We start from the raw sequence: 25397 nt of genomic DNA on the forward strand, positions 1-25397 counted from the left end.
TTATAAATCACTTGGTCACAAGCACTTGGACTTTTGAATTGTTTTGCACTTTATTGCACTTGGTATTAGCACTAATTTGCTTTTACAATTGTATATAGTTTGAATTTATTTTTATAATTTCATATATGTATTTAAATTTCATATATGTATTTAATTAATCACTTCGATTGAATAATTTTTTCACTTGGTGCAGCTATATTCATTTATTTATTGAATTACCCCCCCAATCCCATACTCAATACACTTACAAAATTAAAAGCATATGGCATAGTGAATCCAATCCAATACACAGACCTACATGGGGGCTGGCTGTGATGCCGGGGTCTCAACGTCCTATGCTCGTTAGTGTTCCGGAAGATCCCGAAGCTAATCATATCAGTCGCTCGGCGTCCAGTTGCTGGACTAGGTGAAGGACTGGATAATCCAGAACCAGAGGGTCCCCCCAGTCTGGCCAGTGAGCACACACAGGCCTCAGCTCGGCGCTAGATCGTTCCAGCCTTAGTATATAGCGTACACTGCCCTCCACTGCCTCATCTGTCCACCAGATTCTGAATCGGTTTCAGCTAAGGCAGGGGCTCTACTGAATTTAGCCAGGAGGGCCAATCTGGCTTAAAGAATGGGAAGGCGACTTCACATCAAAAACCAAGCTCTGTGGTTTACCTTTTTGAGGGGTCATTACTCTTCGGGTCAGGCCTAGACAAGGTTCTGACCAGATCCTCAGAGAGGGGGAAGAAGTTTCCTGCCAAACCCAGAAGGGATAGAGGCAGAAAATTTTCTTCGTGGCCCCCCAGGGCAAAGGCAGCAAAAAAACAGGAAAGAACCTGCTAGAAGATGGGGCTTTGGAAGAGGGAGACAAAGAAATAATTAGCTTTTTCCCTCAGCCGGCGCAAGAGATAAGTGACGCCAGGATCAAAGTGGGGGGCAGACTAAGTAAATTTTTGCCCCAATGGGAAGAAATTGCAGTGACCCTTTATATCCACTCCCTCATAAAGGGTTATCGCCTGCAGTTTACATCAATGCCCCCCCCAACAATAACTCTTACCCATCCTCCTATGGAGGTACAAAAAAGGAAAGCCCGGTTACAGGGGATTCAGAAACTGGCAGAACAGTTAGTGATAGTCCCTGTTACCGGAAGATCAGCTTTTCCAAGGCTTTTACTCCCATGTGCTTGTGGTTCCCAAACCCTTGCAAAAACCTTGCTTCATAATAAACTTAAAAAATTTGAACAAGTTCTACTTTACAAAAAGTTTTCAATGGAAACCATTTATTCAGTACGCAAAAACCTACTGAAAGATGTGTTCATGACTACCCTGGATCTCAGAGATGCATACCTGCATGTTCCTATTCATCAGGAACACCAGGCCTTTCTGAGATTTGCGGTAGCTACCAAAGAGGGAACAGCACATTGGCAGTTCAGGGCACTTCCCTTTTGGGTTAGGAGCCAGCCCAAGAATTTTTACAAAAACTCTAGCAGATGCAGTGGCCCATCTCCATCTCCAGGGTATAGCCTTAATCCCCTATCTGGACGAACTGCTGATTTTTGGCACATCAGCAGAACAGGTGAACTCAGACACTCGGCAAGTGATAAAATTCCTACAAAAACTAGGCTGGCTAATCAGCCTAGAAAAATCTTCTCTGGAACCAACCCACATGCAAACCTATCTGGGGTCCCGTATAGACTCAAAGGTACAAAGTCTCTGCAGTAGGAGCTCTCAAAAGCGCACCCTCTTCCAGGAGAGAAATCCTAAGGGTCCTAGGTCTGATGTCAGCCAGCATCCCAGCGGTTGTCTGGGCTCGGCTCCACTCAAGAGACCTTCAGTTCTTCCACCTGTCCTCCTGGGACAGGAAGATGGGAGTCATTAGACGAGATTGTCAACCTCACTCTTCAAGTCCAGGAGTCACTAGAATGGAGGTTAAACCCAAACAATTTGGGGAGAGGCAGACCATGGGGTCAATGGAACCGTGTAAAAATCGCCACGGACGCTAGCACATGGGGATGGGGGGCTCACCTAGAACCCAGTGTGGTTATGATTAAGCGACCTACAGCGTCGTGAAACGCATCAACCGGACACGTCTGTTTTGTACACTGTCTGTCCATTTTATTTGAGGAATAAAGAAACCTTTGATTTCATTACAATACCCTGAGTGCGGTCTCAAACTTGGATTTCTTGCGCTCACCTAGAAGGGGCCCAAGCTCCAATGATCTGGGACAAACAAGTAGCCCAGGCCTCATCCATCAGGCAGGGAAGTGCAGATCCTGTCCGACAACACTACAGCAGTGGTCTATATAAATCGCCAAGGGGGTACCAGGTCAAATTCCCTCTTGGCATTAACCAAGGAAATTTTAGGTTGGGCTGAAGGGAAGGCAATCTCCCTGATGGCCATTCACATAAGAGGGAGAAACAACTGGCAAGCAGACTTCCTCAGTTGTCACCCCATAAGAGAAGGAGAGTGGGAACTAAATCCCAAAATTTTCCAATTGTTGGTCCAAAGTTTCGGGTACCTGGAGATAGATTTTTTTTTTTTTTTGCCACCCTGCAAAACCGGAAAGTAAAAAGATTTTCCCTTACACAGGAGAAAGATGTTGGGCCTGGATGCCTTAGCTCAAGCATGGCAGTTCAAGCTGGCTTATGCCTTTCCTCCCCTGGCCCTAATCCCCAGAACTTTACAGAAGCTAAGTCGGTCTTCGGACCTGCGCCTTATCCCAATTGCCCCTTGGTGGCCAAAGAGAGCATGGTTTGCAACTCTGAAAGCCATGTTCCTAGGAGCTCCCAAATTTCCCAGACTTGCTGTCATAGGGGTTGGTTGTGTATCCCAAACCGGAATTTTTCCATCTGACAGCTTGGTTAGTGAGCGCCAGATCCTAAAAATGAAGGGTTGCTCAGACAGAGTGGTAGACCCTCTCTTACTGAGCCTAGACACCTAGGTGAAAACCTAGATAGATATATATATATATATATATATATATATATATAGATATATATATATATATATATATATATATATATATATATATATATATATATATATATATATATATATATATATATATATATATATATATATATATATATATAGATATATAGATATATAGATATATAGATATATAGATATATAGATATATAGATATATAGATATAGATATATATATATATATATATATATAGATATATAGATATCTATATATATATATATATATATATATATATATATATATATATATATATATATATATATATATATATATATATATATATATATCTATCTAATTATTAGATGCCTAGGGTAATTTGCTTATGAATGGTACCAACTTCCAGATGGTAGACAATATCTAAAAATGGGATATAGGGATAAGAGAGACCTCAAACTCCCCAGTTAGAGAGGTACTCAATGGGAGAAGGGAAAGGGAAAGTGGGAAAAATTCTGGATTTTGGGGTACCAATATCTGATGGTTATAAAATCAGAATATCATTTGTTAAGACATATCTTTAATATAAAAGACAAAGCAAACAAATATGCATAATGACAAAATTGCCAATAATTACATAAAATCAGAAGTGACTGATACTGGTTTGAAAATACACAGAACTGTGGAGAGTAGTCGGGATGTCTCCACTAATTTTTCTCTACATGTTTCGCGGACTGAGCCGCTTCTTCAGGAGAAACAATCATTTTTTAAAAAAACACGATTCTATAAAGTAAAGCAGAAGTTGGGTGAGCCAAAGACACAGTTTATAAACATTTGCACTATTTTTGAGGTCTCTCTTATCCCTATATCCCGTTTCTAGACCTATATATATTTTAAAGTTTGGAAAATTTTTTGTACCTGGCAGAGAAATGTCGCCTGCACCTCTATTCCTATGGTCTTGGAGTTTTTACAAGATGGAGTAGAGAAGAGTCTGGCAACTAACACCCTTAGGGTACAAATGGTGGCTCTTTCTGTATTTTTGGATGCAAGTCTTGCAAAAGAGCAGTTGGTCAAAAGATTTTTGTTGGCTAGGTAAAGGGCTACCCCTGTTGTGAGAAACCGGTTCCCTCCTTGGGACCTGACGAGGGTTCTAGAGGTGTTATCTAGTAACCCTTTTGAGCCTATAAAAGAGGTTTCCCTTAAGTTTTTTTATCACTTAAATTAGCCTTCTTCCTAGCCATCACCACAGCTAGAAGAGTAGAGCTACAAGGTCTATCTATAAAAGAACCCTTTATGTTACTTTTTCCAGACAGGATTGTCTTTAGACCAGATCCTTTGTATTTGCCCAAGGTTGCATCATCCTTTCACAGAGGACAGGAAATAAATTTACCATCCTTTTGTGACAACCCCAAAAATAAGAAAAATAAATTTCACCGTCTTGATGTGAGAAGATGTCTTCTCACCTATCTAGAGAGGACCAAAGACTTTAGAAGGTCAAATCATCTTCTGGTCCTCTATTCTGGGTTCAGAAAGGGACTGCAGGCCTCAAAACCTTCAGTCTCTAGGTGGATTAGACAAGCAATTACCATGTCTTATGAGGTCTCAGGTGTTCCTGCACCAGATAAACTAAAAGCACACTCAACAAGAGCCCTGGCAACATCCTGGGCCGAAAAAGCTGGAGCATCCTGGGAACAGATCCGCAGTGCAGCCACCTGGTCCAGTCATGACATATTCCTGAAACATTACCGTGTAGAAGTGCTGTCTCAACAAGACCTAGCCTTTGGCCGAAAAGGTCTTACAGGCAGTGGTCCTGCCCTAAGGTAGGCCTATGGGTAATCTATTATCCTCTCATACGTTGGCCGTCCTGGAAGGTGAGGGGAGAAAACCTACCATTAGTAGACCGGTAACAGTGTTTCTACAAACCTTCCAGGACGGCCGGCCTACTTCCCACCCTGGTTTATGGGTGTGGTAAGAATGTATAACATTGGTGGTAAGTACCTATAGAATTGTAAGAACACTTCCCTTGGAATTGGTTGCGGAAGATGCACTTTTTTTTTTTACAACTGAGGGACAAGGGGAAGGGTGGGACCTTTTAACAAATTGTATATGGATTGTGTTTCTGGTAGGGAGGAGCCTATCATCTCTCATACGTTGGCCATCCTGGAAGGTTACCAGTCTACTAACGGTAGGTTTTTACGATGGACCTGGAGGGGAAACTGCTTTTCTTCCCTGCTTTTGCAGAGCTGCCGGATCAGTTGATCCAGGGGCTACAGTTTCTGTGATGCTTCTTTGGATGCAGCTCCTTTTGATTTTTAGGCTTCGGCATCTTATCTGGCTGACAATGCTGGTCTGCGGACCAGACTTCTAAGAAGGCCTTATCTGATCTCCCCTTTGTTAGAGAGCGCCTGTTTGGAGCTTCCTTGGATGACATCATCATTAAGGGTCTAGCAGGTGGAAAGTGTACTCTTCTTCCTCAGGCTACCGAGGTCAAGGAGCCCCATCGTAGACGTGGGCCATTCTTCTCGGGTCATAAGAGGCCTTTTTCGCCCCTCAAGGAATAAGTTCTTCAGGGCCTTCCCCCAGAAGTTCCAAGATGACCTGGTCTGGCAAGCCACAAGGGGCTATTCCAGACCTGCAGGCTTCCTCTGCATGAAGTGTCACCCTCACCCATATCTGGGGTTGGGGGGACTTCTTTGCTGATTTCCAGATCCATGGACCTCCCTGGTACAGGTCAAGTGGGTCCACAAAATCGGTCCGGCTACAAGATCGAGTTTCGGTTTTTCTCTGGAAAGGTTCTTCCCTTACAACCTGCACTTGTCCCCAGATCGCTTATGAGGTCACTTTGGGGCAGTGCAAGATTTTACTTCATGGGGTGATGGTTCCAGCTTCTGAATGTGTTTTAATTTTTTCAGGGGTTTTACTCAAATCTGTTTAGTTCCCTGGAAGGAAGGCAAGGTACGTTCAATTCTGGACCTCAAGGCGCTAAACTGCTTTGTGTGGGTACAGAAGTTCGTAATGGAGTCCATTCGCACGGTAGTGGCTTCCCTACATCTGTCAGATTTTCTCACTTCTATTGACATCAAGGATGCCTACCTTCACATTCCAATATGTGCCGTTCACCAGTACTTCCTCCGCTTTGCCGTGGGTGAGGAGCATTATCAGTTTGTGGCATTTACCTTTTGGCCTCTCCTCTGCTCCTCGGATCATCACAAAGTGTTGGCCTTGGTGCTAGCACTGTGGGTAGATTCTGACTGCTCTGATGGACACCTTGGAGATTACTCTGCGATCTCTGAGGGAAGTTCGGTTGGATTCTGAACCTTCAGAAGTCTGCTTTGGTTCCCTCCACAAAACTGGACTATCTGGGTGGATTCGGCCTCAGCCAGAGTGTTGCTTCCTCTGGGAAAAAACTCCACAAATTGCAGGAGGCAATTCAGCTTCTGTTGTCCAGCAGACAGTCATCTCTCCTGTCGTTTTAATGTGGGTGCTGGGCTTGATGGTTTCTGCCTTCGAGGCCGTTCCATTTGCACGGTTCCACAAGAGATTCTGGTAAAATGGGAGAACAATTCAGTCTCTAGAGGTGGCTTAGTTCGCCGACACTTCGGGGTTAACCTTCTCCCCCCTGTACTGGGCGGTTGTTGCCACGGATGCCAGCCTGTCCGGGTGGGGAGGTGTCCTCGGCACAGCTTGTGCTCAGTGTCTGGACTCAGGAAGAGTCTAGACTGCAGATCCGTGTACTGGAACTCAGAGCGATCAGACTTTGTCTTGATCATTGGACAATTTGTCTTGTCTGGTACGTATTCAATTGGATAATGTGGCCGTGGCCTATGTCAATCACCATAGGGGCACAAGTGGTGTCCTGGTGGATCGGGAAGTAGCCGGCATTCTAAGGTGGGCAGAAAAATCGTTTCAGCCCTCTCTGCTGTATGGAAAGTACAGAGGTTTGTGGCATGGTCTCGGGATCCTCTGGCAGACGCCGCAGATGCATTGGTGGGTCTTTGGTGTCAGTATCGTCTGCTTTATGCCTTTCCCCCTCTGACTTCTGCCAAGACTCCTCCTGTGCAGTATTGAGGGAAGATCTGCTGTCTTAATGACCAATCTGTCGTCCTGCTTTACAGTTGCTGGTTTTAATGGCTTGGCTGTTTGAAAACCAGGTGCTGTAGGATAGAAGTTTGTCTGAATCCGTGATTCCTACACGGTTAAAGGTTAGAAGATCTATCATTGTATTTGGAAGACGTACGTTGCGTGGTGCAAGTCTTTGAGTGTCTTCCTCGTGCCTTTATGGTGGCTCGGATCCTAGCTTTTCTTCAACAAAGGGGTTGAGCAGTGCCTGGCCTTGAGTACCATCAAGGGCTAGGTTTCGGCCTTGGCGGTTTTCTTTCAACGTCCCTTGGCCACACATTCCTTGGTGCATACCTTTTTTTTTTTTTTTTTTTTTTTTTTTTTTTTTTTATTAAAGCGCTCGACACTTGGTTCCTCCAGTGTGGTTCCAATTACCGCTGTGGGTCCTCAAATTTGTGTTGGTTATCCAGAAATCTTCCTCCGAAAATTTCAGGAGGTTTCCCTTGCTTTACGTGGTCCCAGAAGGGGGCCTTTTTGGTCGCTGTTCTGCGTGCATGGTGTCGGAGCTGGCCACGTCGTCTTGTCGACCTTACCTGTTGGTTTACAAAGCTAAGGTGGATCTTCGTCCCTGGCCGTTGTTCCTTACAAAGGTTGTCTCTGATTTCCATTTGAATGAAGACTTTGTGTTGCCTTTCCTATGTCCCAGGCCTAAACATCCGAAGGATTTTCTCTGCATTCCCTAGATGTGGTTCGGGCAATCAGGATGTACCTGGCAGCTACAGAGTCTTTTAGGAAGTCAGACTCACTATTTGTACTCCCGGTTGGACCTCAAAGGGTTAGCCGCTTCTGCTGAGACCATTTGCAGATGGCTCAGACAGTGAGTCATGCCTATTCATTTAGGGGTCAGGTTCCTACTTTCCCTGTTAAGGCACTCTACTCGGGCGCTTAGTGCCTCCGGGGCCTTCCATCATCAGGCATCAGTGATGTAGGTTTGCAAGGTGGCCATCTGGTCGTCTGTGCACACTTTTTGTGTGTTTTGGATGTGTTTGGCATCTGCGAATGCTTCTTTTGGCTGCAACGTTTGCAGGCTGCTGTGTAGAGGACCTGGTCCTCCTTTGAGGGTGTATTTATTTTTTTCCGTGTGCATGCGTGTTTTCTCCATGTTACCTGGTTGACTATGGTTAGCCTTGAGAATTTTTTTTTCTGCTGTTTTCCCACCCCGTAATGTTTAACACTGCTTTGGGACATCCCAGTGGTTAAGAATCGGGAGCTGTAGATGTCAGTGAATGAAAGCGAAAATGGGATTTTTGACTTACCGTAAAATCCATTTCTCTGATGTTCATTGACACACAGAACCCACCCCTCTGAAGTTGGCTTTCTTCTGACACTACTTGTAAACCAAACTGAATGACTATAGCTGAGTGTGGGTGTATACCCCCTGGGACTTCCCATAGGTTTTGTCCAGCTTTTTCCTGCCTAGTGTCTTACTCCTGTATGGGGCAGTATAACCCAATGGTTAAGAATCAGGAGTTATGTCTGTCAATGAACATCAGAGAAATGGATTTTACAGGAAGCCAAAAATACCATTTGCAGAGTTCTGCAGCCAATTTGTGTTTTTAACACTAAGACCGACAGGCCATGTGTGGTTCCTGTGCTCTTTTGGTGTTTGTCCATCCTAGACCACTGTTTTAGACCTCTACATGACTTCTTGTAGTGAATGTGTCCTCTATTTAGAACATGTAGGGACTGTCATGGGCTTGCTCTGCAGCATGTGTAATCTTTTAACATGTGCTTTACTTATGAGCACTTGGGTTATCTATCTTGGACCACAGTGGTTCCCTCTTCATAGCTTCCTTGCACATGGGTAGAAACTTTTTTTTTCTCCCAATGTTTTAAGGCATTTTATGTAATGTCTTGTCTTGCTTTGCTTCACTTAGTGTGGAGTGTTGAAACAAATTTACATTTGCAACCCTAAGTCCATTTTACAGGTCGTTTTGTTGTACTTAAGCATTTTGGGGTGGTGTCTATCCTGTATCAAAATGTTATACCTGTTCCATGGCTTTGTGTAGATGGTATGCTAGTTTATATTGCTGCATTTGTGTAGTGTGTCCTTGTGCTACAAGAAATGTTGGTACAGGGGTATAACCATATTGTGCATGAGCAGCGCAGTGGCTTGGTGGTTGGCACTTCTTCTGCCTGGCAGCCCTGGGGTCCTCGGTTCAGATTCAACCATGTTATCGGAGTCCTGCATGTTTTCGAAGTATGCAAGTGGTGCTAAAAGCTGTGGCAGGCAAAGGCAGAGCATAAAGACAGCAACTCAGTTGCGAACCTTCTGCTGCTTTACATAAGGCTCTGACAAACACAGCCAGCAGCAGCGCCTCCTAATCTTCAGCGATGCTTGCAATAAGTGAGGTGGTAGTGGTTGCAGGCACGAATAAATATGTGCATGTGCTTAAATTGGCAGCAAGAGGGGTTCATTTGGAGGCTTCTTTTTAGTGGATTTTTGGCATCCCAGAATTTTCTGGAGGTACGGTAGTCATGTCAGCATTTTAGGCCAATCTACTGCTTAGGCTTTTCAGGTGGCAATGAGGGCACAGTAGCTTGCAGGTATCGGCGCTGTCGCCACATACCAAAGCTGGTGTGTGTGTGTGTGTGTGTGTGTGTGGATCATGATGTTCTTACACAGTGAAGATTAACCTGGGTCCCTGAAGGGATAATGTATGTCTCTAGGCACGTGGCTTTGTCACATTCATATACAAGGATGTAGGTGGAGGAAAGTCACAGGACGTATGCCTTTGTAGCAGATCCTTGTTTTATATTTTATATAGGATGGTGTGGGGGTTTTTTTCTAGAATTCAGACCTAGTCATTGCATTTATTCTGTTGGGGCTAGTCTCTTTTGAGAATATACGATAAATGGGTCCACTATATCAGATAATTATGGTAATTCCAAGGGTGGTAGGTCTTTTGCCTTTCAATGACCCCCACCCAAATATAGTAAGTTCTTGATCATCCTCTCATGGACTGTCCTGGAAGATGATTGGAGAAAACCGGAGTTAACTTACTGGTAACTCAGTTTCCAGGAATCTTCCAAAACAACCTGGTTCCTGCCCCTATGTTGTTTTTTTTGTCTACTTTAAGGTTTTGTCCTTCGGTTCTTGTTTAAAACTGACCAGTTCAGCAGAGGGGACTACCTTTGTTAAAGTGTGGTGATGTGGTCCCTGTTCCTGTTGGAGGGGCTTCTCTCGTGCTGTCCTGGAAACAGTTACCGTAAGTCTAACTCTGGTTCTCCTCGCCTGTTTGTCCATCATTCACACCATTCTTCTTCTTTTTTTTTTTTTTTTTTTTCAACCCCTGGGTTGCACATGGGTAGCCATGTCCAGGGTGGTTAGCTTTTACCCCTTTTTTGACAACTCTTTTTTTTTTTTTTTTTTTCTTTTAGTCTCCCTGAACAACTTATGGTACAGTATGGGTGCGCTCAGTGAGAGACTACTTTTCTGACTACAACACTGAGGATGTATGACACTAGTTACATAAAACGGCACCGATCCAATTTTCTCTATCGTTCATTGACGGACACAGTTATCTCTGATTCATATCAGTAGGGTAATACTGTCCACTACAGGAGTAGGACACTAGACAGAAAAAAGTTCTGGCTATGCCCTATGGGCAGTCCCGGAGGGTACACCCTCTTCCTGCATAGAATGCCAGTTTTAAAGAGGAAGTAAACCCTCCTCTGCAACTTTTACCTTTTAGGTAAGTCTATGATAAGGCTTACCTATAGGTACTGTAAATATCTCTAAACATGTACCGTTTAGGAGATATTTACCTTAAATGCAGCCAGTGACAAGACTTAATGGTGACGGTATGTCTAAGAGCCTTTCAGGACAGCAGCCTACTGCCCTCCCTAGCTTTTTTTTTTTTCTTTTAAAATATGACTCCATAACCTGTTAGGGTTGGTTGTTTATGTGCTCTGCTTTCCAGCATGTCGGAGGCTACTCTGTAACTGAAGGCATGGTGGAAGAAGAGGGATTTTAAAGACTGCAGTGTTTCCTGGGAAAATTGGGAGGTGCTATGTCCTCTCCAGGCTCAGGTTTCGGTCGCACGTTATTAGCACATGTTTTTTTTTTTTCTGTTTAAAATATTACTTAACCCAGGAGCTTACATTGACTATATCTGGTCCCACAGTACACATGTAAATGCAATTATTTTAGTAAAAATAAACTGCTAAATATTTTCTCATCAGCAGTATATAGCCTTGTGACTTCTATCAGTCTGGCCAAGCAATGATTAAAACTTTTCCTTCTCCTGACTGTCCTATGAGGCTGCATGACACTTGACTTTGTCTGGACAGTGCTGATTGGTCCTGTGCTGATTACATGCACCCCCCCCCCCCCAAAAAAAGACCCCCCCCCCCCTCCAGCATTACACACAAACTGAGCATGTGCAGAGTGCTTTCAAGGCTCTCTTTTATCAGTAGATGGATTAGGAACAGTAAAAGGGGTGGAACAGAAGACAGGATCACACAGCCTTTTTACACAATGCAAAGTATTAACACCTTAGGTTCCACAGTGCGTATAACAAGCATGCTTTTCTGCATATACAGACTGATTTTACTGTCGTGGTTTAGCAGTGTGCTATATGACTACGAAATGCTGCATATGTTTTTTGACCAGAAAGTGGGGTATCTTGAATAACTTTTTTTTTTTTTTTTTTTATCAAACCAACTCTGAAGCTAAAAAGGTGCCGTAAAATGTGCTCCCTGTAAGGAGAATTTATCTAACCCTTTCGCTGCTAGAGCCCTTTAGGGTGTGCTTAGGCTTTTGGGAGCTGTAAGGGGCGTATGCGTTTTTTCAAACTGCAAAAAAAAAAAAAAAAACCCCAGGGCCAGCGCATTCTGTACAGCTGTAAAAACGTCTCACGCTGCTAAACGTGGCTTAAGGCCATGTCAAGCGGGTGTTTTTTTTTTTTTTTTTGGACAGGTTAAAATCCTTCCTTATTTGAGAGCCATCTCAACTGATCCGACTTTCAGCCAATCGATTTAAATGATGATGAATCCAAGTGTGGTCATGATGATCCAACTTGTGGTGTGGCACGTGTTCTAAGGATCTTTAAGGAGAGTCCCGCAGCAGAAAAAAAAAAGCGGTGTACACCCCCCTAAGATCCATACCAGGCCCTTTGAGTCTGGTATGAATCTTGAAAGGAAACCCCATGCCAAAACGAGAAAAAAAAATGGTGTGGGGTCCCCCCCTGACCATACCAGGCGCCCCTTAAGTCCTGGTCAAGGGACGGTTTTGAGAAGTCTTCTCTGCTGCTGACCTGGTCCTCCTCCTGACGCTATCTCCCGTCATTGTGCCAGCTCGACTCTGCCAGTTCTTATATAGCCATGGGGCATAGCCATCCGGTGATGTCACGTGAGACCCCGCCCCTTCTAAACCTGCCACGCTGCATGCTTGGATAAGGGTCTGGTATGGATTTTGGGGGCGTCCCCAAGCCTTTTTCCATTTTTTAGCATTTTTGTTAAGAGTCAAATATCCTGTGTTATGACCTCCCCTTTTTCTTTTTTGCAAAATACATGTTTGGAACCCCATCTTATACTCCTTTTTTTTTTTTTTTTTTGCTCTTTACTATTGTCAAAAAGACGGTTGTATAAAGCCAAGACAAATCTTTTGGTAAACTGTCTAAATTGCCCAAGATTTTTGCATAGTACTGTATAACTGCCTATGATTTATAAAGTGGTTGTCGGGATTGTAAAAAAAGTAATGTTTTCGAGCATCCGAGCAATCCTTTTAACATATTTATAAAGCCGTGGTACAGTAACACAAGCACTAATACTTGTGAACCAAATTGACCTGTCCGATATGTAACACAAGTTGGCTGTCACTGGAGGTTTTCCAATATCCTAAGCACCTATGGGCAGAATAGGCCTTTCTGGTGGTGCTACTTATGGCACTTTTCCACTGCAAGTACCGGCTAGTACCGGCTCGGCTCTACTCGGCCCTGCTTGGCCCGGTTTGCTTTTCCACTGCGGTACCGCATGGTATAGTGTCGGAACGGTTCGGTACGGTATAGGTTTGCTTTTCCACTAAAGTAGTACTAAAGTTAAGTGGGTGGGATAACAACGGGGTGGGTGTGATTCTCTGACCAATCAGTGGCTAGTAGTGACTGCATGCAAAGGATTGTGGGATATGGTACCAGTTTGGTACCTGTTGGAACCACAATCGAGTAGGTACTGTTTTTTCAGAGCCGTACCGTTTGGTTCCATGCAGTGGAAAAGCAAACCTATACCGTACCGAACCGTTCCGACCCTATACCATGCGGTACCGCAGTGGAAAAGCACAAAAGCGTGCCGAGCCGGTACGGTTCTATGCAGTGGAAAAGCGCCAATATTGGCCATGGGAAATTTTATTCCAGCATTGAGGACACCTCCTTGGAGTATTAGGCTTCCCTTGGTACTATAAATTGTCTGCTGGGAATTTCTTTGGTATCATGGGGACCTCTTTGCAGATAAGGCCTTAAGTTTAGTTTACGCATGTGATGGACTTTGCTGCCTCTGATATGTTTTGGAGGTGGAATGCTTAATGATGCTTGACAGGTGGTGAGATGATGGGTCTGTATTGCATGTAGTTGCAGGATGGATCATGTTCAGTGGTGTTGCTGCTTCCAGAACATGACCGGGGGTGTAGCGCTTGCTATAAAGTGCCATGGCATGTCATTTTGTTCTTTTAGGATTGCTTTCTTTTCAGCTGGTGATCTGGCCTGCAAGTCTTGTTTTTCAACAGAACAAGCTCTTGGTTAAGTGTCCTGAAAAACCATTTACAACTGACAGGGTACTTGCAATGAGCAGCTTTAATTCATGTAAAACCTTATTTCCCAAGGGGGATAAAAAAAACTGTTGCTGTAACTGCAAGTGTAAGCTGGAGTTTGGCTTCAAATTGTTGCGCTGTTGTATTTAAATCTGCTAGTTCATCTAACACTCCCCTCTCCCAGATCAAGAATGCTATTTGTCCTGTGATGCCCCTTGTGCGCCTTCATCCAGAGTGGGGCACTCTAATATGGGAGGTGTTACTGGCCAGATCACTAGGTGAAAAGCCTAAAGAAAACAATGCAGCCATCACAGCTAATGACTGGTAAGCTACAATATATTACCGTATTTCCCAGCGTATAAGACGACCCCTAATTTTCAGGTTAAAACATAGGTTTTGGGCTATACTCGCCGAATGACTGCCCCCCCCCCCCCCCCCCAATCCCCAAGAATTTTGGTTGAAATGGCTAACGGACATTAAAAAATTGAGAGCTGGCTCACACTAGATGCAGTCCTGTGCATTTTTCCCTGCTTAAAAAAAAAAAAGTCACATGGACCGTGTTTAACGTGGATTGCAAATGGCACCAATGCTGTACATTCCAGCGTAGTCAACAAAAGTAAAACATGTTGCATTTCTTTTGTATTAAACGCATCTGGAACATGGCAAAAGGTATTTAAAAAAAAAAAAAAAAACACACACGTCTTCATTTGTGTTGAAGAGCAGAAAAAACACACTAACGCAGGAAAAATGCACATGCTGGTGTTAACAAAGTATTTCCCTCACGAACATGTGCAGCTGCTGGGTGTGCTGTATAAACTGTACGTTGCTTCAGTCACCTACAGTATACAGCACTGTGTTCTGGGTGCGAGACAAGACCTTCCGGGCTCTCATACCGGAAACACAATGGTGTTGGTCTGAGTGTCGCTCAGCTGTTCATGGGTAGCTTTGTATTCAATCAATGAATACAAAGCTTCCTCTAAATTGCTGAGTCGGAGATCAGCCCGCCTCTGACTTGGCCATTCATTGGAAGCATTGTATTTATTGTTAGAACACAAAGCTGCCCATTAACAGCGTCACTTAGACCGACTCCATTTTGTTCCAGGTGTAAGACAGGAAGGGTTTGTCTTGCACTCGGTGCTGTATACTTTGTGACTGGGGCAGCCTACAGTTTTATACAGCACACTCAACAGCCACACTTATTAGTGAGGGAAATAGTTCATTTGGGACAGTTTTGTCCAGATGAACTAGTTGAACTAAAACTGAAGAAGAGCTTTTAGAATGTGTTCTGAAGAGTGGAAGAACCTAATCTCCATTGCTTGAACTACCTTAGGAATAGGGCCAACTGGCCTTAGTTCACTTCAGAACTGTTCCTCTCTCCATACAGGACAATTCAAACAGAAGTCCTAAACATAGCTTGAACCAGGTTGAACAAAGTCAAATGCAGGTCAGAAAGGTCACCTAAGGTCAAATTCACCTCTAAAAGGAGTTTGAGTAGAGCTGCATTTTCCCACTTCTTTTTTTTTAAACTTTTCAATGGGTCGAAGCTGAGATAATGAAGCCCACAGGAGCTGAAGAAATGTTTTGATAGTGTAGTATTTAATATAAATCCATACAGCCTTAAAAAAAATATGTAAAAACCTAAATTTGCATGCAAAGCCACTGCAGACCCGGGATCGGACAGCGACATGACGTCAACACTAGCATTTCTTCCCAACGAGTTCAATAGGATGTTATCAAGGGGTCCTCTAGTGTTGACGTCTTGCATATTTATGTAACCTCTCATAATTATGCCCTCACGGCAGTACTATGGTAAATCTGAAAAACTGAAGTAGGTAATTGACCATTTTACTGTGGACCGCACTTAGAAAGAAACAGGAATTACTCCTGCGGCCATATTATGTGGAAGAATCCTGTTCCTTTTTATAAGCGGTCCACAGTAAAATGCTGACTATCAACCTCCCATTTTTGTATTTACGAGGTTACTTTTTGCATGTTAAGGCTGTATTGATTTACATTAAATGCTACGCTGTCAAAGCATCTCTTCGGCTCCTGGTGAGCTTCATTTATCTCGGCTTTGACCCATCAAGGAGTTCTTTCCTGGAGTGGATACCGAGTGTGATCTGCTTGCCTGGACTTGGATATTTTTGTCCTAAGGACACAGGTGCGAATGCTGTAGGGCAGCCATTGCATTTGGTGAGTGTTGATTCTATGAGAAGGTAATGGCTGAACTCTGAACAATCTATAGCATTGTTTCTTAACGTTGGGAGGCTTTGGATCTTTTATCACTTTTTTTCTTTTGTATTAGACTTTTGCACGATATTGATTTCTCATTTTCTGGACTCTTTATGAACTACAGTTTTATGATCACCATTTTATGCTGATATATGGACTAAGATTTGTTCAATTTGCGGTTTATGAATTATACTGGCGCTGCACTTTTTTTATGTACATAACTTTGCATATCAACCTTAAACTCGTTCGTCACATAGTTGCTCAGTCCTGTAAGGAAGTTGTTCTACTGCATAGCTTAATGTCACCTGCAAACACTAAAATGGTACTTTTTAATCCCAACCTTATTTTATACGTAAGTAAGTTGGGGTTCTAACACCGAAGTTTGGGGAAAAACACTAAAAACCTTATTGTTGCACTGAAACTAGTGAAGAAAAAGTCCCAATAGTCCACATGCAATCAATTGCTCAATATGCGTAGAAAACTGGAAAATCTTGATAGCAATAGTATGTCAATGCAGCAATACAAGATGTGAGAGGTACTGATAGGACATCCACCCAGGTAATTTTTTTTTTTTTTTTTTAACGATTACTATTTTGATATGGGATTAAAACTTGTATATAGATTTGCATATAGATTGCATATAGATTTTTAAAGGTTTTAATTACTTTTACAACCAGTTTTTTTTTTTTTTTTTTATGTTTTAAAGAGGAAAAAAAAAGAGGTTACAAATATATACCCACTTGCCTTTAACTGTATACCCTCTTGATATGATTGTGCTTTGCTATACCATCAAAATACAGTTAAACTGAATAGAAGATTACAGAATGCAATTCATTATACAACAGTAAGCCCAGCATATCCTAGAAATGATACGTTTGGAGAAACAAGTCAAATGGTTCAGAATCGACATTATTAATTATGATTTCTCTTTGAAAATGTTCTTTTATCCTTCACAGATCTGGACTTGGCAAAATTGAAATAAGATTTCACAACGATTCAAGTTTTTGTAGAAAGTGGACAGTAGTCAATTATCAATGGATCATTTTAAACCAGATATTAAAACTCATTAAAGCCAGATTCACACCTGTTTGTTTAATGCATTTCAGACACGACAGTTTTATTTTTAAGATGGTTTCCTATGGGTCCCGTTCACACCCATGCAGTTTCCTGCGGTGTGTTTTTGGAAGAAGCACAGGGACTTTTTTTCAAGCAGAAAGATGCATTTTTGGGTCTCTAGATTTTAATTGACCAAGGTTTGGTTTAGCAACCAGTCTCCTCTTAAAAAAACTAATATAAAGCATAAATGTATTAAAAAAACATGCACATGTGAATCTAACTCAAGGGAGTCTGCTGATCTCATTCCCTTCGGGTTAATGCAGGGCTTGACAAATTTGTTTGGAATCTAGGAGCCAGCTAAAAAAGTTAGGAGCCAGTTTTTTTTTTTTTTTTTTTTTTTAACAACAAAGCTTTATTTTCAGTGATGAAAATAACTGATCTTAAATTTAAACAGTGCAGCAAGGTTGGGGCGATAGGAGATCCAGTGACCAAGAGTAACATATGCCACCTTAGGCCCCTTTCACACGGGCGCCTACGCTAAGCAGAATCCGCGTGCTCAGTGGGGATCTCTCTGCTGATCCCCACTGAGCAGGCAGATGACAGGTCCTGTCCGCTCTGCTATGCAGACACAGCCCATTCTCCTCTATGGAAACGGACCGTCTGTTTCCATCCGATTCACTGGACGGATGGTACATAGAACCACCATCCGTCTGTTCTTGGCGGACAGGATCGGATGGCGGCGGCTTGCCACTCCCATGGAGTCTAAAGGGTCCGATCAGGTCCGTCTGAAAAACTGACAGGCGGACCTGATCAGAAAGCCAGTGTGAAAGGGGCCATCGGCTGTGTGGCATGGCAGGGAGATGATGAAGAATAATAATTTATTTTATTTTTTTTCCATAAAAGATTCTTATTGTGAATAAGGGATTTTAATGCAATACAAAAGATCAACACATTGCAAGGAGATTACAAAATGCAATTTTTAAAGTAAGGCCCCTTTCACACAGTCCGCATTCCGTTGCGGACCATGCTCTGCTCAGCGGGGATCGATCTGCCGATCCCCCTGAGCCGGCGGATGACAGCTCCGTCTCCGCCCTGTGTGCGGAGAGGGAGGTGTCAGAGCCCCGCTGCTCTCTATGGGGAATCGGGTGAGAGCGGACCGCTCTCATCCGATCCCCAGGAGGGATGGAGAATAGGTTTCCATCCGTCCGGATTTCACGGACAGGATCGGATGCGGGTGTCAGTGGACATGTCACCGCTGACATCCGCTGCTCCATAGGGCTGAATGGGGCATCCGATCAAATCCGCCTAAAAAACTGACAGGCGGATCTGATCGGAACGCCCGCGTGAAAGAGCCCTAACACTCCTTTGCAGAAATGCATAAATATGTAAAACACATTATCCTTAAACTTCCAGGAGAGAGCGGTGTAAAATGGAATTTAAAAATAAAATCAAATACCCACACTCCCTGCACACTTACCTTTAACAAAAGGGCGCCAGATGAAGACTGCAAAAACTTCCGTCTCTCCACCTCTTGGGAAGGAGAAGGGCGGGCATTGAAAACAAACAGTAGAAAATCCTTGCATTGCTAGTTACTGCGTGTTGTAATACTCCCGGCCACCACAAGAGGCCGCCAGTTCCCCATTGGCAGCATCTCCATGAAGAAGGCCCAAAAGCCGGGGCCTCAATTTTTGGGTGATGCCATAGTTCGAGCGCTCGGGGGGGGGCGCAAAGCAACAGGACATCTCCTGCAGTGCACCCCAGGCGCCAGGTCGCTAATTCTAGTCGCAAATGCAACCTGGCGCCCGGGGATTGTCGAACCCTGGGTTAATGGCAATCGTGTTGTAGCTGCTCAATATATTTAGGCAATCAGAGGAAATGTTTCACACACCTCTGGGTGAGTTCTAGTGTGTGCAGTTTTGCAGTATTTAGAAATTTGAGACAACTAGTATCCCAATCAGTCACCCAAGTCCTAAAATAGATGATTCACCTGGGGAGAACCATAAGAAGCTTCTTAACAGGAGGGGAGACCTCAACAAAGACAGAGCTTCCTGTTCAATGGTGGTCTATATTTTTTATTAAGCACTAATCCACCAATCAGCTGTGATCTTGTGACTTTTTTTCTCCCAGGCGCGATGGGCGTGGCCGCTGCTGATGACGTCATTTCCTAATCCATGTTGACGGCACCCCGAATCGATGCAGAATCGCGAAGGGTCGCATCGCGATGCATCGATACTCCAATTATACTCCAGGCCTAATATTTAAGTAGGAATAGTGAGCAAAGAGGTGTCCCAAAGACCTCTGTATAGATGTGGGGTAGTGCATGGGCCAGGTTACTGTGTGTCCCCCCCCCCCCCCCCCCAAACTTTGCTTTTTGTTGATGTCTCCCACTGAGTGTTCTGGTTAAGGCACTGGACTATAGTAAATCTTGGTAGGCTTGGCCTACCTTCAAATTTAGCCCACATGAGAATGTAAGCCAGTCTATGCTTTTTTTTTTTTCCCTACATGAAATTTGTGAAAATCTGCTTTGAGTACAAACAATTTTTTGGAAGAGCATGCGTGTAATGCAATAAGGCACGTCAAGCACTTAGGTGTTTATTTCATTGACCAGAACAATAATTAATGAAAAACAAAGTTGCAGGGGTGCAGTGTGTGTATATATATGTGTGTATATATACTGTGCAGCTCATGCAGGCATTCTTCTATGTAAGTGATGCTATGTTTTTGTCAAACTTCCTAACTAGTTTTCTAATCACTGCGCCCGTCTTAACTTTTTCTTCTACTTATTGCTGGCTGGATCACCCACTGATCTGTACTGAGTAGCTGCAAGTTTGTTTTAATTCAGCTTTTCATCTGCACTTAAAGGGTCTTAGACTTGGCTTACAACATATAGACTATAACGTCGTATGGGCTTATCGAGCGCTGGATGAATAACCTATGTGCTATATTTGTACTTTGAGTACAATTTGGTAGAATCCTTCATTCTGTCCATTGACAAAACGCTAAACATGCTTAGCATTAGTGTGTCTTCACCCAATTTAAGGTATACCTAAAGGCAACTTTCTTTTTCTTTTTTTTTTTTTTCTTTTGGATAGTGGATTAGAATGCTTGACGGTGTTTTTTTTTTTTTTTTTTTTTTTTTGCCGTCTGTGCCCCCATTATGGAGATTCATCCTCCTCCCATTTGTCTTGTTTTCCATGCTCATTGACCGTAAAAGAATATCCTTACTTTTGGGTTGTCCCCAGAAAAGTAAGAGAATACCTTCCAATAGGGACATTAGTTCTGATGACCTAGGCTTCCCCAAGAAGTCTCTTAATTTGCAGGGATTCCCCCTCACTTCCTGGTTGGATATTTGAGAGACAATGAAGGGAAATCTCCGCAATGGCACATAGATGTGGGGGGGGGGGGGGGGGGGGTGGTCTGACGGATTGTAACCCTCTCTTGCTCTATCCCAAAAAAGTTTTTTTTTTGCCTATGGTTATACTTTTAATGTTTTAAATTCTCATCCTAACTTCTGCATGCATGCCTGAGCTTAGGGCGTATAGCTTCCAGGAAGTAAATGCTACATGAATCAATTGTCCTTAGTCAAGATGACCCCGACCAGAAATGCTAGGGTGCTGTTTTTCAATGATTTCTCAATAAAATAAAGCATGGAGACATGGATAGGGGAACTTGCTTTGAATAGTGTTTGGTGCCCAGATGCAGAGAGGATTTATTTAAACGTGTGTTTAGACCTATCCATTTTTTTTTTTTTTTTTTTTTCTTCTGCCAAAAATACGGTTAAAAGCGCAGTGGTGTTTTGTTTTTTTTTTTTTTTTTTTTTTTTTTTATTCTCTTTTTAACTCTGCTAAATGCCTACTATGTGCACATGTATACATAGGCTTACATGCAGGGGTGTTTCAAGGCCGGAAAAAAGATCAGACACCACTAAGAGCAGTGTTTAAATGACCAGTGTGCATGAGGCCTAAAAGTAGCAATTTTTATACAAAAATAGTTGGAACTAAGAACTCTCCCCTTTTAGCCCCCGTTCACACTAAGGCGACCTGGTCGCCGTAGGTCGCCTCCCATAGGGAAGCTGCGGACCCGTTCTAATAGGAGCGACACAAGTCGCTCCGACTTAGAAAAAGGGTCCAGAGCTTCTTTGGGGCGACCAGGAGGCGACCGCCATAGACTTCAATGCCTGCTATGAAGTCCATGGCGGCTGCTCGCACCGCGACCTCGGAGGTCGCGGTGCGAGGTAGCGTCGCCTGCATGTGAACGGGGGCTCACAGTAGCACCATCTCCCCTCATTTCCCAACAATGCTAAGGAACAGATTAGGCAAGATAATATGAAATATTGATAATTCATATGCAACAGATTTGTTTGCATGCATAATATTAGCAATTTTAGAAAGTTACTTAAAGGCCTACTTTTTAATTTGTGTGGTGTTTATTTTTTTTTTTTTTAGTATTTCATAATCTATAGACTGCTGTCATATGAACTTTAATTGCTAATCTCATGTTTGTCTTTTTTTTTCTTTTTCATCTGTTAGACGGTTCGCCATGGATTCCCCTTCGAGCCCTCCGCTATGGCATTTGATCCAGTGCAGAAGATTCTTGCAATTGGAACGAATCATGGAGCATTAAGGCTGTATCCTTTTTTTATTAACATCCAACAAGTCACATGCCTGCTTGGAAATCCTTCAGAAATGGCTTTTTGATAGACAGGTATTTTGTGTGTGGGTTTACAAATGGTCTGTTTTTTCTGTGGTCAAGTAGGGTTTTTAATTATTTGTGTTAAGTACAGCTGAGTGGAATAGGGATGGTGTTGAGAACTGTCAATATGGCTGCCTTTACTTGGACTTCAGGCCCCTTTTTAAAATCCTGCACTAAACATTTCCTATGCTGATCTTTTCAGGTCATTGAGATTTTCAAACCTAACCCACACCATGCAGAAGAAGGTGGTCATAGTTACAGAGCACGTATTCTAACCCTTAACACACACAGCCTTCATTTTGTGTGTGATTTAAATTACCGGATTTATCTGTGTATAACACTCACTTTCCCCCTGAAAACAGAATGAAAATGTGTGTGTGTGTGTGTGTTATACGCCGATTTATGCCTCGAAGGGGGACCATGAGTGCTGCTGGATTACAGAGCAGGGACCTCCTGCTTAATTGGCGGCCGCTGTTATACAAAGTCCCTCCTCCTGGACCAACTCCTATGATAGACAGCACACTGGTCCAATGTCGGAACATGTGCTGTCTATCGTAGGAGGTGGGACTTTGTACAACAGCAGCCGTCAAATAAAGGAGGAGATTCCCGCTCTGTGTAATCTGACGGCGCTAATCTCCTCCATGGTGAGGCTGCCGGTGGGCACTGATCAGACTGCAATGGTGAGGCTGCCGGTGGGCACTGATCAGACTGCAATGGTGAGGTTGCAGGTGGGCTCTGATCAGGCTGCAGTGGTGAGGCTGTATTGATGGTCACTGACCCTTATTTTGTTCAGTTGTTTATTTAAAATTGTAGTTTTTCCTGAATTTTTTTTCTCTTAAAATTTAAGGTGTGTGTGTGTGTGTTATACACCTGTACATGTTATAGACAGATAAATACTGTATATTTTAGTCCCTGCTTTGACCCTTTACATTTCTGTAGGCCGTAGGGTTTGTAAAACTATTATTGTGATGGATACTTGTCTATTTACCTATCTGGGAGATACTTTCAGTATTTAAAATGTCTGTCTAGTTTTATAGTTCAGTCCAGGGCCGGGACAAGGGGTGGGCAGGAGGGAGGGCTGCCCTGGGCATTGTGGTATCATGTGAGGTGGGAGGGCGCCTTAAGGAGTTTGGGGGGGGAGTGGATTTGTTTTGGAAGGGGGACACCTGGGGGGGCTCCAGAGGGTAAGAATTGTTCTAGGAGGGGAAATTTGGGCTGGGGGGGGGGGGGGTTGCTAGGTGTGGTAAATTAGGAGGATCTGTGTTTGGAGGGGGGATGGGGAAGTATATTTGTGCAGGGAGGGGGGATAGAGGGGTATTGTGCTAGGAGAAAGGATATTGTGGGGGGGTATTTTGCTAGGAGGTGACATTTTTTGATATAGATTGGTACTTGGAGGAGGGGGAATTTTATATCATGCAGATTCGTTTTTTTTTTTTTTTTTCCTGGATTGTGCCCAGGCCCTGTAAAAGAAGGCCTGCCTGTGCCCATGACCAGTGGCTCTTTTGAAGGGTGTTCTGGTCAAGGGCTTCCTTCCATTTAAAAAGCACGTATCCACTTTTAAATAGAAAATGCAACATTTGACATGAAAAGGCTGCATTTTGACCTTCTTTGCTTGCAGTTTCATTGTACCTTTACTAGAGCAAGCCACATCCAAAAAAAATTGCAGTGCAATACAGGTCAAATGCAGCCTCAGAACTGCCGTATGCTGTGCTTAAAGTCAAAAGGGTTTTTTTTGACCTGCGCTTTGAGGTGTGTTTGGGCACATGTCAAACTGAGGAAAATTGCACTTGTTGACATGGCGCCCTTTAAGCTGCGTTTGCTTTCCCATAGACTTCATAGAGTTCAGATGTGACCAAAGGCAATCTGTCCTACTACTAAGAATAAATTTCCCTTTTGAAGACCTGTCATTTTTCACTTCTGTATTGTCTGTTTCAAAGGGGAACCTCAATAGGACATGGATGGGGAAAGAAATGCGTGTGTTTAATCATTTCCTACGCTAGCCACAATCTACCTCCTGTCCCTTAATCACATACGTGTGTGTGTGTGTTTTTTTTTGTTTTATGTCCAGGCAGCACCTTCCTTCCAATTTTTGCCTAGCAGAGTGATGAAGCACAGCTTTGCCTTCAACCTCCAAGGCTATCACTTTGCACATTCCAAAAGGCTGTAGGTGCCAAGTATTGCTAGACTTCCTATGCAGGTTCAAAATCGCATCGTTTTTTAACTAGAGATGCACCGAAATTTCGGCAGCTGACACTGGTGTTTTCGCCATTTTGCTGATAGAGAATAAGGTACCAAAATTGCATGCAATTCTGCCGCCATTTTACTCTGCATATGGTCTTTCACAGGTCATGTAACTCAAAAACTGCATCAAAAATGTAACGTTGGTGTGTTGTGCTCTTGCTGCATTTTCAATGTATTTCAATGGGCAGGTGTGTTTTTGGTGCAGTTTTTTTAAACTGATCAAAAATGCAGCAAGCAAGATTTTTTAACACCACATCGAAAGCCTAAAGCACCAGTGTGAAGACCTACATAGAATTTTTAAATGGATGCGTTTTCTTGAGCTTTTCTAAAGGTGCCGACAATAAATTCATATTAATTTAAAATTTGGTATTAAAGACTAATATATATATATATATATATATATATATATATATATATTATAATTAGTCTTTAATACCAAATTTTAAATTATATATATATATATATATATATATATTATATTACTGCCTGGCCAAAAATTCACCACCAAAAAAGGTTACGCTCTAATATTTTGTTGGCTTTGATTAGGCATACATTGTAGCATTGTTTTGATAAGCTTCTGTAATGTCACAAATCTGTTTCTGTCCAGTGTTTCATTCATTTTTCACCAAGATCTTGTATTGATGATGGGAGAGTCGGACCACTGCGCAAAGCATTCTCCAGCACATCCCAAAGGTTCTCAATGGGGTTAAGTTCTAGCTTATGAGGTGGCCAATCCATGTGTGAAAAAGAGGTCTCATGCTCCCGTCACCACTCTTTCACAATTTGAGCCCGTTGAATCCTGGCATTGTCCTCTTGGAATATGCCTGTGCCATCAGGGAAGAAAAAATCCATTGATGGAACAACCTGGTCATTCAGTAAATTACATTTTTTGCTTTCTAGGAGCCAGTTTTTTTAAGGTAGCGTGGGTTGTAAGTGCCTGGGTTAAGGGGTAGGAGTGAGGAATAGGAACCCACCCAGCTGAAATTTACAAACAATGGTGGCCTGCCCAACAGAAAACCTTCAGCCAGTGGCGGCCAAATGCTTTGCCCTTCCAGCCTAAAGCAGCAGGATAGGAATTTAACTATTATAATTTTTATTTTTTTTTGTCATTTTCACTTTTTGCCAAGTTTCGGCACCAAAATTTCCACTAAGTGCACCTCTTTCATCAGGGCCCTTTTGCCTTCTGAGTTGTGTGGCGTTATCCCATGAAGCTGTGGGCAGACCATGGCTATGCAACTAACGAGTAAGGGCGGTGGGGCGTGCTTCACAACAATAATTTACAAAATGCAAAGGTCAATATTTGAGAGGGAGAAATACGGTGTGTGTGCGTGTGTATATATGTAATATATATATATATATATATATATATATATATATATATGTATGTATGTGTGTGTGTGTGTGT

The 25397-nt window shown here is 43.0% G+C and overlaps 1 protein-coding gene across 3 annotated transcripts in view; it reads left to right on the forward strand.

Annotated features, from left to right (window-relative positions):
- The window catches only part of STXBP5 (syntaxin binding protein 5), a 925152-nt gene that overhangs the window by 19589 nt on the left and 880166 nt on the right, over positions 1 to 25397 (forward strand). For all 3 annotated transcript variants that reach the window (XM_082250146.1, XM_082250147.1, XM_082250148.1), the window contains exon 2: positions 21589 to 21686. In XM_082250146.1, coding sequence (XP_082106272.1) covers positions 21589 to 21686 — 98 coding nt within the window. The remainder of the gene's footprint in view (positions 1 to 21588; positions 21687 to 25397) is intronic.

The sequence above is a fragment of the Pelophylax lessonae genome, assembly GCF_965119305.1.
Source record: "Pelophylax lessonae genome assembly, chromosome: 3".
Lineage (NCBI taxonomy): Eukaryota > Metazoa > Chordata > Amphibia > Anura > Ranidae > Pelophylax > Pelophylax lessonae.